This window comes from Leptodactylus fuscus, chromosome 2, assembly GCF_031893055.1.
Source record: "Leptodactylus fuscus isolate aLepFus1 chromosome 2, aLepFus1.hap2, whole genome shotgun sequence".
In the NCBI taxonomy this organism is placed as follows: Eukaryota; Metazoa; Chordata; class Amphibia; order Anura; family Leptodactylidae; genus Leptodactylus; species Leptodactylus fuscus.
This window is the reverse complement of record NC_134266.1, coordinates 219466339-219481878: the sequence shown is the minus strand read 5'-3', so window position 1 is coordinate 219481878 and position 15540 is coordinate 219466339. Positions and strand designations below refer to the sequence as shown.

Genomic DNA, 15540 nt, shown 5'->3' with positions numbered 1-15540 from the left:
CGTGCATATGTTCTGAAAAAATGCAGCATGTTAATCCAGTTTCTAAGATTGATGGTCTGTCCTATGTCCATAACCTATGGCACTGCAGTACCTGCACTCACCACTACAGTTTGTACGGTGAGTGAGCAGCATGGTTCTTCCGTATGCCTTGGGGGCCCGACCTCACTCAGGGGCCCACGGAGGATTCACCTGCTTCTCTGTGGATATGTCTGAGCTTTGGTCAAGAGATTGGTAGAGCATCATAACCTATTTAGTTTGATTATACTTGTCAAAATTTGACCATAGCTGTGTAGGAAGAAAATTTTGGAGCACTGCCACTACCCCTTTTGGGAAGTGACAGATATATTTTAATGCATACTATGCCCCTTTCTGTGCTGTGGAAATGAAGTGTTCCTATCACGACCATCAAACTTAACTGAACTTGAATTGTTTTGTAAAGAGGAATGGTCCAAAATACCTTCATCCAGGATCCAGGAACTGATTACAAGCTACAGGAAGCGACTAGAGGCAAAAGGAGGATCTACTAAATATTAATGTCACTTTTCTGTTAAGGTGCCCATACTTTTGCACCGGTCACATTTTGGTTTAATGCATATTGCACATTTTCTGTTAGTACAATAAACCTTATTTCAATCCTGAAATATTACTGTGTCCATCAGTTATTAGATATATCAAACTGAAATGGCTGCTGCAAACACCAAAATATTTAGAACTAAAAATGATTAAGATTAATAGGGGTGCCCAAACTTTTTCATAGGACTGTATGTATGTAAAGCAGTAGATGTATTACATATTATATTCATGTAACCGTCTCTACCCATAGCCAGTACTCTGGAACATGCTATGTAATTTTTTATTGCTTTATGCTAAACCAAATTACTCTTAGACCTGGTTCACATCTGTGTTCGGTAATCCGTTTGGGGAGTCCGTATGGGGACCCCCAAATGGACTACCGAACGCACTGGCCAGCGGTGAGCTGGCCAATATATAGTTACATGTAGTTGCTACTTGCTTAGATACCTTTACTAGATGTGCTTTTTCTGAGGAGAGGTCTGTTTGTTATTTTTCTGTGGTCCCATTAATGTATGTTTACATATCTTACATTTTCTTATGTGTTAATAAATTAAAAAAGAAAACATTTGGCTATTTTTGTGCAAAATAAAAGATACTAGACTGTCGATAATATATTGTTTCATGTAAACAGGGGTCAGTGTTGCCCTAATACAAACAGTATGGGGGTGAATGATAAGTTTCTCCCCATACAGTAGTGATGATCTACTGCATGGAAATGCAATAAAGGAGCCAATTATGACTAGTAACAAACTCTCCTAGGACTGTCCATTCCTGAATATTGTCTGCCGGCTTGGCGCATGTGAAGGGACCTCTAGCCAGGGATGCCAATCATTTGCCTAGGGCAGAACTAGTTCTTGTTTAGGGCAAAACTATACAGAGAATTACATTTATTTTTATTTCTCTTCTTTTGATTAATTAATTGATTGATTAATTAACTAATGATGGATTGTGGTTTGATACTTAATCGTCTTTACACATCAGAAGAGGTGTTTGGTAATAGGGCCTGTACATGTAGGTGGTGACATTGACAGTTCTGGTATAATCACTCATAGTACTAGCTCAGACAGCCCTAAGCAAGAAGGATTCTTTACTGTCGTCCTGAAACTTAGGCTCTCCGTGACAGCTAGTGTTATCATGAAAACCCTAAAGGGATGAAAACTTAATGGTCTATTCATAAGACTACAGACAAACAATAGACACTTAGCCAACCAATTTACAAGACAATTGTAAGCAAGAAATTCAGTCTTGAAGGTTTAGTGTAAAATTTGCAGCAATTAATTTCAGGAAACAATAGGAAACAGGCGACATGTTTTGCGTGAAATTTGCAATTTTTCCAAATGTCTATTTGGGATCAGAGCCATTGGGTCTATGTAATTAAATGTATCTTTTAATGAATTGCTAGTAATTAATCTTGTAAGGATATACTGTACTATTTTTAACATTTATCCATAGAAGGCTCTGTTCATATCTGCTTTGTAGGCAGTGTGCACCTTTATTTTCAAATAATTTATAGGATGCATTTTTTACATCAAAATATCGAAAGTAGAGACAACTTCAATAAGTAAATTAAATAATGTGGAAGCCATTTTAGAGGCAAATGTAGTTGTTTAGAAAAAAAAAAAATTAAAGAGTTCTTCTATGAAAAAAAATTTCCGCCACCACTGAGTACTGGTGTAAAAAGAAATTGGAGCACCTGTGTAGAAGCCAGTGGAGGTGTAAAATATTAAAAAAATAAGCATACTCACCTGTCCCCAGTGCTCCATTGTCCAGCACTGCAGTCTGTTGAGGTACATGCTGGGGCCTAGTTGTCAGAAGTTCTGCAGTCCATAAGATCACTAAGACCAATCAGTGGTCACATGGGGCACTGGACTTCCAGCAATGAGGCCCCATCACAAGCCTGGATGGACTCCAGCAGCAGATAACAGACCACCCATACGTTGGTCCCTTCATTGGTTCCGCCCAAACAGCGGTGCTTTCAATAGCCTCCCATACTTTATATAAAGGGGTTGTCCATGAATTGGATCGACCCCTGTGGTCGCCAGAGAGGTGTAAAATTAGAAAGAACAAAATGCTCACCTGTCCAGAGCATCTGGCTATCCACTGCCACTGTTCATTCAGTCTTGTACCGACTCCTCATTTCTGGAAGTTCTACGCCTCATGAGCACTGAGAGCAATCAGTGACTTCAGTGGTTGCTGGAGAAGGATCGGTGACATCACTCATATACATCACCAGTGTCTTACCAGCAGATGCTGAGGCCACTAATAGGTATCAACAGTTATAACAGGCACAGGACTCCCAGCAAGGTGCGGCTGGTGAAAAACTGAATGGACAGTGGCGGTGGACAATGGAGCGTTGCGGACGGGTGAGTATGCTTTTTTTTCCCCTTACTTTTACACCTTTTCAAGGGGTAATACACACTGCTTTAATTCGTAGACAGCTTCTTGAAAGCTAAGGCGCCACGTAGCAAAATGCAGTATAAAAAGACTGCAGAAAAAAACACAGTGGAAACGCATTGTGTATTTTTGCAGTTTTCTTCTGCAGACTTTCTGCCTTTATTATACCTATATGTAAAACAACAGCATTTCCGCAGGTATAATTGGTACGCCGTGACTTTCGACAATGCAGCTTTTTAGGTTGATTTCACGCAGCATCTTTTACTACAATTTAACCTTGATATTTTTGTATTTGTAATGATATGTGTAAGTAAATAGAAGTGAGGAGAGGCGAGTATAAAGGTCCTGAATGAACCATGCAGAATGTTGGGAGGTATGATTATAGTAACAAGTATGTTCCATCATGATTAGTTGTGTAATTGGTTATTTAGTGTATACAAACCCTTGTTACATGTGATGTTATATGTGATCTGATGACTAATAGTTATGGGGAAGACACAGGAAAAAAATCTCTCTGTAATGAAGCCTTGATTATTTTCAATGGGCCTATAATTGTACAGAAATCAGACCCTTCGCTTCATGTTGTATTGACTTAAAAGGGTGTCTACTACCTCCCCCGCAACTTCAAATCACTGCCATAGTAGAGGTTGTGAATATAATTCATACCATACTCTCTAAAGTCACTGAGAGCGGGTCTGAAATCCTGAACATGCACAGTACACTTTTGATCGGCTCTCCGTGATGTCAGAACAGTAGATTAGCTTCCACTACCCTGGGGAACATACTAGAATCCAGGATGGGTGTGTTTAACGATGACGTGGCTGTGCTTGGGGACTGCAGTCCACGACCCCTGTGCACCTCATTTACGTAAAAAATAAAACTGCTATTTAGATGCATCCCTGGGGCTCAGAAGATATTATTTAAATTGCATTTACAGTCTAAAAACTATTACAACAGTGGTCTAAAGTTGCTTGGGGAGGTGATAGACACCTTTTGAGGTGGGGGTTCCAAGTAGCGTAAACACCATGATTTTACCACAGTGTTTTACAGTACCTGCAAAGTGGATGGGAATCTGGCTAATCCCATTCACACATTGCAGGAAAATATCTGCAGCAGTTTCCACCGCGGTTTTTCCTACAGCATTTTTTTTGCTGTGGCTTCTACATGGGGCCTTAGCTAAAGACTTTTTCCTGGACTTTTATATTGATGACCCTTTTTATTTTTTTCCCTGTCCCCAGTTTATTTCAACTTTAAAATTTTTTGCCTGGATAACCCATTTAAGAATGCAGACAGTTTTAGCCTGGGACACACTGATTTTTTTATTCTTTTAATTTTGCATTCCGAAAACCATTACTTTTCATTTTATTTTTTTTTAACAATATATCGCTTTTGGACTTTTTTTTGTGGGATGAGTTGTATTTTTTAATAGCAACATTTTTGGGTGCCTATAATTTATTAAATAAATTTTATTCACAGTTTCTAGGGGATAAATTAAAAAATACCAATTCTGGCATTATGGGTATGCCTAATTTATTAATTTTCAGTGGCTGAAACAGATGATCAGGACCAGGGGCAGGTTAGCAATGTACAGTATATTACTGGGAAAACTCTTAGTGGGCTCATTGGAATATGGGCTGCTGGGTCAGCAAACTACCTGCCCCAAAGCTCCTTACCCTAAGTATTACTACAGAGTGAATTCCAGCGGCCCCCACTCTATACCATTAGAGCAGAGGCCGCTGGGCGGTAGTGAGAGTATTTTTTAATGAACCTCGCGAGACACATCACATGAGGTTCACCCAGCAGTTTAATTTGAACTAAGCAGGTCCAAACTGAAACTGCTATTATACCCTGGGGTCTCTTCAGACCCAGAGGATAATAAGTGGAGGCCCAAGGGAGACGATTAAATAAAATAAATAGTGTTACTCACCTCTCTGTTCTGGCGCATCTGTTCTGGCGCAGGTTTTACAGTCTCTTCTGGTCTTAGAGAGGCCATGAATGATGTTAGAGAATGAGGCCTATGACTGAGCCTTAACAGTTACATTGGCGTCATGATGCGAAAGGACAAAGACGTAATCCACGTCACTTCATGATGTCTATAAGACCTGAAGAGGCCAGGAGACCCGCGCTGGAGCCTGGGAGAGGTCAGTTACACTGTTCATTATGTTTAATCACCTCCCTTGGGCCTCCATTCATTATACTTTGGATTCTGAAGAGACTCCAGAGTATAATAATGGTTCATGTGTGGCAAACCCAACAATTTTGTAAAGAAAACTGTATTGGCCATCATAGGACACTATAGTGTGTGAAGGGGCTACTGTGAGACATTATACTGTGTTCAAGGAACAGTATAGGGCAGTGATGGCAAACCTATGGCACGCATGCCAGAGAGGGCACACAGAGCCCTCCATGCTGGCACGCGTGCGGGTGCCCGGATCGTTCAACAACGGGGAATCCGGTACAGGATTCCCCGTTAATGAACGATTGCTGCCTTCAGTTGTATGTGCAAATGCACTTACAGCTGAAAGCTGTCAGTGTAGGGCGCGGATCACGCAACTACAACCTACACTGACTGCAGAGTTTGACCTCTGCCCCGATACGGGCGAGATGGCGTCATTAGCGCCCACACTGAAAAGTAGGTGGACACCGGCAGCTCTTCATGGGTGAGTATGAGAGTGTGTGACTGACTGCGGCTGACTGTGTGTGAGTGTGTATATGATACTAAAGAGCATATAGTACTGGGGGGGCGTATTAAAGAGCTTATAATACTGGGGGGGGGGGCGTACAAAAGAGTTCATAATACTGGGGGGGGTGTATTAAAGAGCTTATAATACTGGGGAGTATACTAAAGAGCTTATAATACTGGGGGGCGTACTAAAGAGCATATAATACTGAAGGGGGGCGTACTAAAGAGCATATAATACTGAGTGGATATGTACTGAGGAGCATATAAGATGGGGAGGATATGTATTGAGGAGCATATAATACCGTGTGGGGGGGTACTGTGGAGCATATAATACTGGGGGGGCATATTTATAAGCATATAATACTGTGTGTGGGTGCCTCTGTGGAGCATATAATCCTATGGGGGGGCTACTATAGAGCGTATAACACTGTGTGGGGGGCCTACTGTGGAGCATATAACACTGGGGGCTACTGTGGTATTATGGAGAATATAATACTGTATGGTGGGCCTACTGCGGAGCATATAATACTGTCTGGGGTCCCCTCACTATTTATATCACACAGTATCTGTTTTATAGCAGACGTGATATTAGTACAGGATGTAAGAATATTACACGGTCACTATAAAACCGATCCTGTGCGATGTAAATAGTGAAAATTAATTGTTCAAAGTACAAAATGCAGAGACCTTTACATTTCAGTACAAAGTTGTTTGTATTATTGAAAGCTCTGTAAAGTCCCATTCACACGACTGTAATTTGTGGTCCGTAACTGTCTGCAATTGTGGATCCACACCGTATTAAGTTTAAATTGCCGTGTTGGCACCCCGCGATAATTTAGTGGGTTTTGGGTTGCAGTTTGGGCACTCGGTCTCTAAAAGGTTTGCCATCACTGGTATAGGGCATTATAGTGTGAGTAGGGCCACTTTGAGACATTATACTGTGTGGAGTGGCTACTGTGAAACATTATACTGTGTTGAAGGGCCAGTATATGGCATTGTAGTGTGTGTGGGGGCCACTAAGGGACATTATGCTTAAATAAATAGTCGGGACAGATGTAACATGAAGGAAAAAAACATACTCACCTGTCCCCAGGGTTCCAGTGTCTGTCTAAAATTACAGAAGCTTATTCAAACGCTCCTTTTCATGGATAATTGTAAAACCCCTGTAATAGGTACATGCTCTGCTGGCAACTGGGCACAGAACACAAATAAAGAACAATGTCAGACAAATTCCTTTCCTGTTAATCAATAATCCCTTTCTATTCACAAATTGGTCGCATTGATCTTAGTAAACAGAGGGTTACTCTGTAGTGGCATCTCCAAGTCAATTTGTACCATTGTCAAGAAAACAATAGGATTCTGACAAATAGTCTCTATATTATATTTAAAAGAATATACAATATATGATTATTTTCTGAATGTAAGTCCCTAACAGAGGAGGTGGTGGTGAGAAACATATTTTCTGGACAATTTGGTAAAAAAAAAAATCATGGTGTCTACAATTTTAGGCAAAAGCCCCATGTAGCAGTCAAAAAGAGCTGCAGAGAAGACCTCATAGACCTCCGTAGAGATTTCCAAAATCGCAACATTTCCGTTGTGGATATTTTTCTGCAATGTGTGTATAGTATTAGCCAGAATCCCATACACTTTGTAGGTAATGTAAAACGCTGCAGTTTCTGCCATGGTGTTTTCGCAATGTGGGGCCCATCCTTACTCACAAACCACAAGGTATTCACTGTGAGCTGTAAAATGATGATAATGATAATAACTAGAAATGAGAGAACAGCGTTCGATCGAGTACATGTTCGATCGGATATCAGGCTGTTCGAGATGTTCGATTCGAGTCGAACACCAGGTGGCAAACTCGCTAAAAATTCGATTTCCCTCCCACCTTCCCTGGCACTTTTTTGCACCAATAACTGTGCAGGGGAGGTGGGACAAGAACTACGACAACGGAGGCATTGAAAAAAAAATCGGAAAATGTAATTGGCTGGCTAATTCAGGTGACCTCCAATTTATACGAATAGTGGATTTAATATCCGGTTCATATGAGACTGAACTATGTGACTGTGAGACAGGGATAGATGTACTGGCAGGGTTATCTAGGGATTACCTTTATTTAGGTGGGAATGTCACTCACCCAGCTCTTTGGGGCTCTATCTGGTCGGGATCCCTGTCAGCTTGCGATATGCGCGAGCTGACTTTTTTCCATAGGAATGCATTGGTTCTGCCGGAGACTCGTCTGTGAGGAGGCGGAGTCTAAGATTGGACCAAAATGGAGACTGCTGTGGACCGATCTTAGACTCCGCCTCCTCCGGCAGAACCAGCGTTGTTTGGCTGAATGCTGTACTCTGTATGGTATTTGGGCAATCAACGCTGGTCAATGCATTCCTATGCCAAGATGTAGCAGTGCTGGCCGTGCATTCAGCTCGACTACTCCGGAGATGTAGCCGAGTTGAGTGCACAGCCAGCACTGCTACACCGGAGATGAAGCAGAGCTGGTGAAGCAGAGCTCCGGTGTAGCAGTGCTGGCCGTGCGCTCAGCTCGGCTTATCTCCGGAGTAGCCGAGCTGAGCGCACAGCCAGCACTGCTTCATCTCTGGTGTAGCAGTGCTGGCCGTGCGCTCAGATCAGCTCATCTCCGGATTAGCCAAGCTGAGTGCACGGTCATCACTGCTTCATCTCCAGTGTAGCAGTGCTGGCCATGCGCTCAGATCAACTTATCTCCGGAGTAGACGAGCTGAGCACACGGCCAGCTCTGCTACATCTCCGGTGTAGCAGTGCTGGCTGTGCGTTCAGCTCGGCTCATCTCCGGAGTAGCCGAGCTGAGCACACGGCCAGTACTGCTACATCTCCGGTGTAGCAGTGCTGGCCGTGCGCTCAGATCAGCTCATCTCCGGAGTAGCCGAGCTGAGCGCACGGCCAGCTCTGCTACATCTCCGGTGTAGCAGTGCTGGCTGTGCATTCAGCTCGGCTTATCTCCGGAGTAACCAAGCTGAGCACACGGCCAGTACTGCTACATCTCCGGTGTAGCAGTGCTGACCGTGCGCTCAGCTCAGCTCATCTCCGGAGAATCCGAGCTGAGCGCACAGCCAGCACTGCTACATGTTGGCATAGGAATGCATTGACCAGCGTTGATTGGCTGAATGCCATACAGAGTATAGCATTCGGCCAATCAACGCTGGTTCTGCCAGAGGAGGCGGAGTCTAAGATCGGTCCATAGCAGTCTCCATTCTGGTCCGATCTTAGACTCCGCCTCCTCACAGACGAGCCTCCGGCAGAACCAGCGTTGATTGGCCGAATGCTGTACTCTATATGTTTCTCCTATAGGAAAAAGTCAGCTCCCGCATATCGCAAACTGACAGGGATCCCGACGTAATACAGTGACTTGGGCATGTTAGATGCCCCCAGACATGCTTCCCCTGCTCTCCCAGTTGCATTCCAGGGTGTTGGCATCATTTCCTGGGGTGTCATAGTGAACTTGGTGACCCTCCTGAGTCAAATAGTGGTTTCCCCCTAAACGAGTATTTATTCCCCATAGACTATAATGGGGCTCGATGTTCGAACAGTCGAGTATTGAGCGGCTACTCGAATTGAGCATCAAACTTCGAACATTTCACTGTTCACTCATCTCTAATAATAACCTATACTAGCTCCTTCAGCTTCAAAACAATCACTAATAGGTTTTATTTTTTATTAGGAACACAAAATTCTAAAAATTTTATAGACTGCGCACATATTTATGGTTGGCTGACTAGTCTGTGTTGTTTATGCTGTTGGGTTTGTAGTCATTTTGTTATGGGTGATTCACAGCACTAACAAGTTTCTGTGTATGAGATTGATATCTTCCCTCCTATGCTAATGGATCAGGCTGGGTTCACCTCTGCTTCAGAGTCCTGTTAAAGACTCTGCCACAGAGACTGCTGAAAATTGGCGGAGAAAAAAGTTCTGTACAGAGGACTTTTTTCCTCCGTCACTTTCAGTTTCTACATGGAGGACACCTGAAGACCCCACTAAAGCCAGTAGGGTCTGGCAGACTCCATGTGTAACCGTAGTTGTTGTGACGCATCTCTCCATCATTCAGGTGCCATTGACTGCCATACAGTAGTCGCTATATACCTATTGATGCATGCCACATGCAAGCCTTAATACATATATGGCTGTAACAAACTTGGGAGCCTTCACAAAGCTCCAGGCTGCCATAAAAAATGGGATTGGGCAGGGGAGGCACCACAGGAAAGCCATTTTTAGGACCCAGTTTGAAAGAGTTAATTCCCACGATTCCACATTGTGGAAATGCTATGTTTTTTTGTTGTGGATTTAGTGGTTTTTTTGAGCCACAGGCAGGAGTAGATTTAGCAGAAGGTGGGGTCTAAGGGTGCTTTCACACGGTGTTAACGCTCCACTCATTCTGACACTTAAACGCGTTCAAAGTGAGCGGCGTAAAACAGAATCCCATTGACTTTAATGGGTTCGGTCTTACGTGTGCTACCCATTGAAGTCAATGGGAGGCTTTTTTACCTATTGCTTTCAATGTGATACGCGTGTTCACACGGCGGAAAATGGATTCCGCATGTGAACATACCGTGCGGCTAGCTGCGACGAGAATGCTGATACATGCAGCATTCCGCTCAGGATAAGGTCTGAATGGATGGGCCTATTCAGGAGGGAGTCTCGCACCGCGGAAAGATCAGGCATCTCACTTCTTTTTTCCGCTACTAGCTAGCAGAAAAAAGAAGCGAGCAGCTCCCATTGAAGTCAATAGGAGCCGCTTTGGCAGGTGGATTTTGAGGCGTATTCCGCGTCAAAATCCGCTGCCTAAAAGCCCAGTGTGAACTATCCCTCAGTTCTCCCTTCCTTTCCTTTTGAAGCCACTTTTAGCTTTGTCTCAAAAAATGCAGCAAGATTTACAATAAGAAATGCAGCTTTTCTACAACACGTGGCCTCAACCTTAGTGCATGTCAGGGCATACCTTAGGCACATATTCCCTAAAGGATGCTGGTACAGTTTAAGAACATATTCCCATCTTTTAAAGAGATGGCACATTGCCAGGATATATCACCATTTCCTCATTGGTGACGGCAACCTCCTAAACATGAAGTTGCTAGATTAGGGCTCCATTCCCTTGTAAGTATAGAGCGCCACTCCCAACTGTCTGGATATGTGGGGAACTGCAGAAAGCCTCATTCATTTCCTGACACAGTGGCTGACCAAGGCGCAATGTTGTGTTCCTCTCATTCTCAGGTATCTCCTGACTCATAACAGCAAATGCACTAAAGATGTCAATGGCAAAACTGTTTTTATGCATTTCATCATAAAAAAAAATAAAAAATCCTAACCTGTAATACCCATGATAACGTAAATGATACCAAACACTCTGCATATCATCCCTCAAACACAACAGCTTAAGCAGCTACATAGTCTGATAAAATTTAAAAAAGACTATTAAATGTTGTAAAGAAATAACTAAAGAAAAACCCCTGATTTTTAAAGATGAAGTTGGAAAATTGGCTTGGTCTTCAAGGGGTTAATCTATACATTCCCACCTTCCTCTTATAGGCAGCCTTGGAGCAGTAGGATGACATACACACAGGTAATACAGTAAATCCTGGTATTTGTCTTCTGCTGAGGGTTTCCACACTGCACAGACCCCCGCAGCCTGCACTCACCTCTCAGCAGACGAGACACTGCGAGCTAGTGAGTAACACAAGCCATTGACTGGTCTCGGCCAATCAGGATGGCGGTGGGCGGGGCCTGAGTAACTTTCTCGTGAATGAGGAATGTGGAGGAGACAAGTGCTGTCACATAACGTGCGGTGCCGCGGCGGTAACGGTGTGTCGGACCACAGCAGGATATTATACGGCTCCGCCTGTCATGGCCACAGCTCGCTATTAACCCTCACAGCCCCGCTGTCACTGGCCAGGATGGAGCACTTGGCGGGGAGATGGACTCTCTTATTTCTCCTGGGTCTTGTGCTGGAATGTGTCACCGCTCAGAACGGTAAGCGGCATCTACAGAGACTCAGGTGTAGGCAGCCCGCAGTGCTGGAATAGTCCGGGCACATCCCGGGGGCACTGCCAGTCTGTGCCCGGGCTACGAATGGCCGCTGCTGGGGTCTTGGCTTTGAACTTGCTGTGGGGAGCAGAGGAACCTGTTCTCTCCTCTCAGGCTTTTGATGCGATTGTTTTCGCAATTTGCTCATTCTGACTGACCCAGCAAGTCATTGTGTGAAGGAGTTTCGGGAAGGTGTGTCTTAAAGGTGCAGTCTGAGGAGCTGGTGGCAGACTGGGTATGACATGTACAAAGGGTTAATAAAAGATATGCAACATGAATATGCAATATGATTGTGCAGGGGATTGTATGTGCTTTGTTACCTCGGATAGTGGGCCAATTAATATATAGAGAGAGAATTTATATCTCTATATAGTTATATGTTTATACTGTATATAGATAGATATTACACAAATATTGTGACATGTTTGGAAAATACCTTTACTTTCTTCCTGATCTGCTGCTATTCCACCATTAAGTTCTTGCTAATACCAGACAATTGTCACCCCCGTCTAGTTTTTGCATCTGCTATGAACTCTGGCTAGCACAAGGCATGCTGTGATCTGTAGTACCACACCACAGTTCACACTGACTGCCTTAGACATTGTACTGATGCCTGACGGAGATGGCCTGAATGTCGCTTTGCACACCTGTAAGACCCGTGTTCACATTTATCATTCTCATCCAGTCTGGTGTTTTATGCATGAGCTGGGTAATAAAGCTGATGATAGTTTTGTCTACAAATCCTGAATCCCGAGTCAGACTGAGAACGTTTGATGCAATGTTTTCTCTCCAGCTCAAGGAGATGCCAGAAGTGATCCCGCAGACAGAGTAGGATCAGTTCTGGTATCCAGGGTTTCTGTGCCATCCCAAAGTGAAAGTGCTGGACATATGTCAACCCAGCCGTAGGGTATGTTTGGCTGAGGCCACACATTGCATAAACGCCGTGTTTTTGGCTGTTGTGGGAACGCAGTGGAATAAAGGTGCATTACAGTCTCAGCAAAGTGAATTATAGTTCATTTAATCTCATCCGCACATTGCAGAAAACACAGTATTATACAAGGTTCACACCTGCACTCAGTTTCCATTCTTCAGGTTCGCTTGGTGACCCAAAGAATGGAAACCTAAGCTTAAAAAGCGGTTACACGAGGAAACTCGCGGACCCCTTAGACTATAATGGGGTCTTGCAAATTTTCGACTGAAAAATGAGGAGGAAAAGTCAGGCTTGCAGGACTTTTCTCTCTACATTTTTTAAACAGATTTAGGAACAGAAATCCCAAATGCCATGGAACCCAGCCTTACCTCCATTTTCCATGTAGACTTATATGGAGAGAGGCAAAAATGTAAAACTGTGTGCAACAGCAATGAAAAGCACAAGCGTTTTTGCTTAGTTTTTTTTCTGCTAAGTTTTTTTGATGCGTTTTACTACACATTGCTTTGGCCGTTCAGAAATTTGTGCTGGCTAGTTAGGGATCTTGATATGGCACACACATCGCTTGTCATATATAGATTTTTTTGCAGAAAACAACTGTTGATCTAAAAAATTTAGGCTTATTTACCCGCCTTTTTTATTTCTATATTTCTATTCAGACTTCACTCTTCTTTCATAAATGTAAAAAAATATATAATTTTTGTCCATCTTTCAGATCAAACACATGCATGCTAGTGACTGGTCAGAAGCGTAGCTATAGGAAGTGCGCTAGTAGCGGTCACTATTGGGCCCCGGACCCTGAGTGGGCCCCAGAAGGTCCCTCTGCCACATAAAGTATACCACTTTTCTAAATGGCAGGGACCCCATTACAGATGCCATTAGACTGCGACTAGAGGACACGCTGGAAGTTGCATTTATGCTGTCATGTGACCCTTTTCAATAAGTTAGACCTCCTTTGGATTTTTTATATAAGATATAAAAAGAAGATGACATAACAATGGAAAGTCACAGAGAAAACTGATAAAAACCCAACAGTCATAGATGAAAATATATCTGTTTATCCACAGTTGAAAACCAGACACAGGCGATAAATAATGCGCATTACCAAATATTTTAAAAATAAACACTTTCTTGGCACAAATGCAATTTTTTATACATTTGCCCTATTTTGTTACGTCCTCTGTTTGAGACCACTTGCTATACATTGTGGATATAAAAGGGTTAAGGAAAAAAAATGACCTGATAGCAAAGCTTTTCGTATAAGACGCCTTGAAGAGCAGTTATTCAAGAAAGCCCAGTACTACAATTTAACACATGAATTTCCTACATTCCTTATTGCTGAGAACAAGTAGGGGTGGAGAATAATCACTTATTGATATACAGCTTCCTGCCAGATTGGGAACAATAGTGCACAAGTTGGTCAGGCAGGATTTTACTAAGGGCACAAAATGGGGTAACTACTGGGTCGCTTGGGAGTAAGAGCAAAGGTTTTCTGCCATTATTACTAGGCACCTTTACTAAGCTCCAAGCAGGAGGGCGCCATTATCAGGATTAGGTTTGTACATTTCTTGGATCAGGTGCTTGTGGATTTGGTCATATCATATGTAACCAAAGTGCCCAGGCTGAGATTTCTTGAAACCTCATCTGTTTACCTGTGTATTTGCCTTGCAAAGCTTTCATGATGCAAACAAATTCTAGTCTTATTGCATTTGGCTTTCCTTAAGTGACCTCTACTGGGTTCGTTGTCAGTAGTAATCGGGGTAACATCTAGTTATCAATCTATTCATCCATTTCTAGGAGGAATAACAGAGGAATAGATGCCCCAGAACTATTATATGTCGCTGGGTTCACACTAGCGCTGGCTCTGTTTTGTTGGGGGACCCAAACAACAGAAAGGCAGACCGCTAAAACAGTGTTCTCAGGATCAGTGAGGGTCTCAGCGGTCAGCCCACCACCTATCTGTAACATATTGATGATAGATATTGTTTGTTGTATAACTCTCTGCTCTAGATAACCCGCCCTGGCAGGACAAGACGACTCTAAGGCCCTTCTCAGATAATTTGCATAATAATACAATGATGATTTTCATGAAAATGGAGTTGCTTGGCAGAATTAGAACGGCATCTCTGGAAATTGTAGAAGGTATTGTCATTAGGTTGATACTGACTTTCCTGCTGACAGACTCCCTTCAAGTGTACTGGGCTGTCTAGCAGTTCCTTGAGTCTTGCAGGACTGCTGTTATGAGGGGAGAGTTCAGAAAGAAGCTTTGTCTATTAACTGAGGATTAGTCGGTGTCTGAATGCCTTTTACGTTAGGTTGTCCAGTTATGCTATAACTTGTGGTCTGACTGTTGGGACCCCCACAAACAACCAGAACCAAAATGTAATAGCGCTTTCTGGTTTACAGGTTGTATGGCCCTCTCATTCAAGCTGTGAGCCTTTGACGCCACTGTCTTATCTGATCTTTAAAGGTACCAATGAGGTTAAAGGGAGCCTATTACATGGAGCAATCAAATCTGGCGGCAGCATGTTATAGGATAGGAGATGCTGAGTGATACGGGGGTGGGGGGCAAAGTATAACCTATCTTTCATCCATTGAACTCTCAGCACTTTCTGTGCTTAGGGGTCCAGTGGGCGGTCCTTTCAGTGACTGATGGCAATGATATTACATGATGTATACACAAGGCCCCTAAAACTGATAATAGATGCTAGGATATATTTTTATTAACTATGTCAACATTACCAGAATATGGGATTGAATATTCAGAAATTGCAAAAATAACCGTTCTTACCTTAAAGGGCACACAGGACATTGCAGAATAGTCCATTATTGTTCCCAGGACTGCACTGTATTGTGAGCCTTGTTCTACTGTATAAAACATCCCTGTCTATCATCTATAGGAAAGACT

At 43.1% G+C, this 15540-nt stretch overlaps 1 protein-coding gene across 1 annotated transcript in view; it reads left to right on the top strand.

The window, feature by feature from the left end:
• Nucleotides 1–11523: 11523 nt before the first annotated feature.
• ERBB3 (erb-b2 receptor tyrosine kinase 3) overlaps nucleotides 11524–15540 on the top strand; it is a 65920-nt gene continuing 61903 nt past the window's right edge. Inside the window, exon 1 of the mRNA XM_075265585.1 lies at nucleotides 11524–11650. Coding sequence (XP_075121686.1) covers nucleotides 11575–11650 — 76 coding nt within the window. The 5' untranslated portion in view covers nucleotides 11524–11574. The remainder of the gene's footprint in view (nucleotides 11651–15540) is intronic.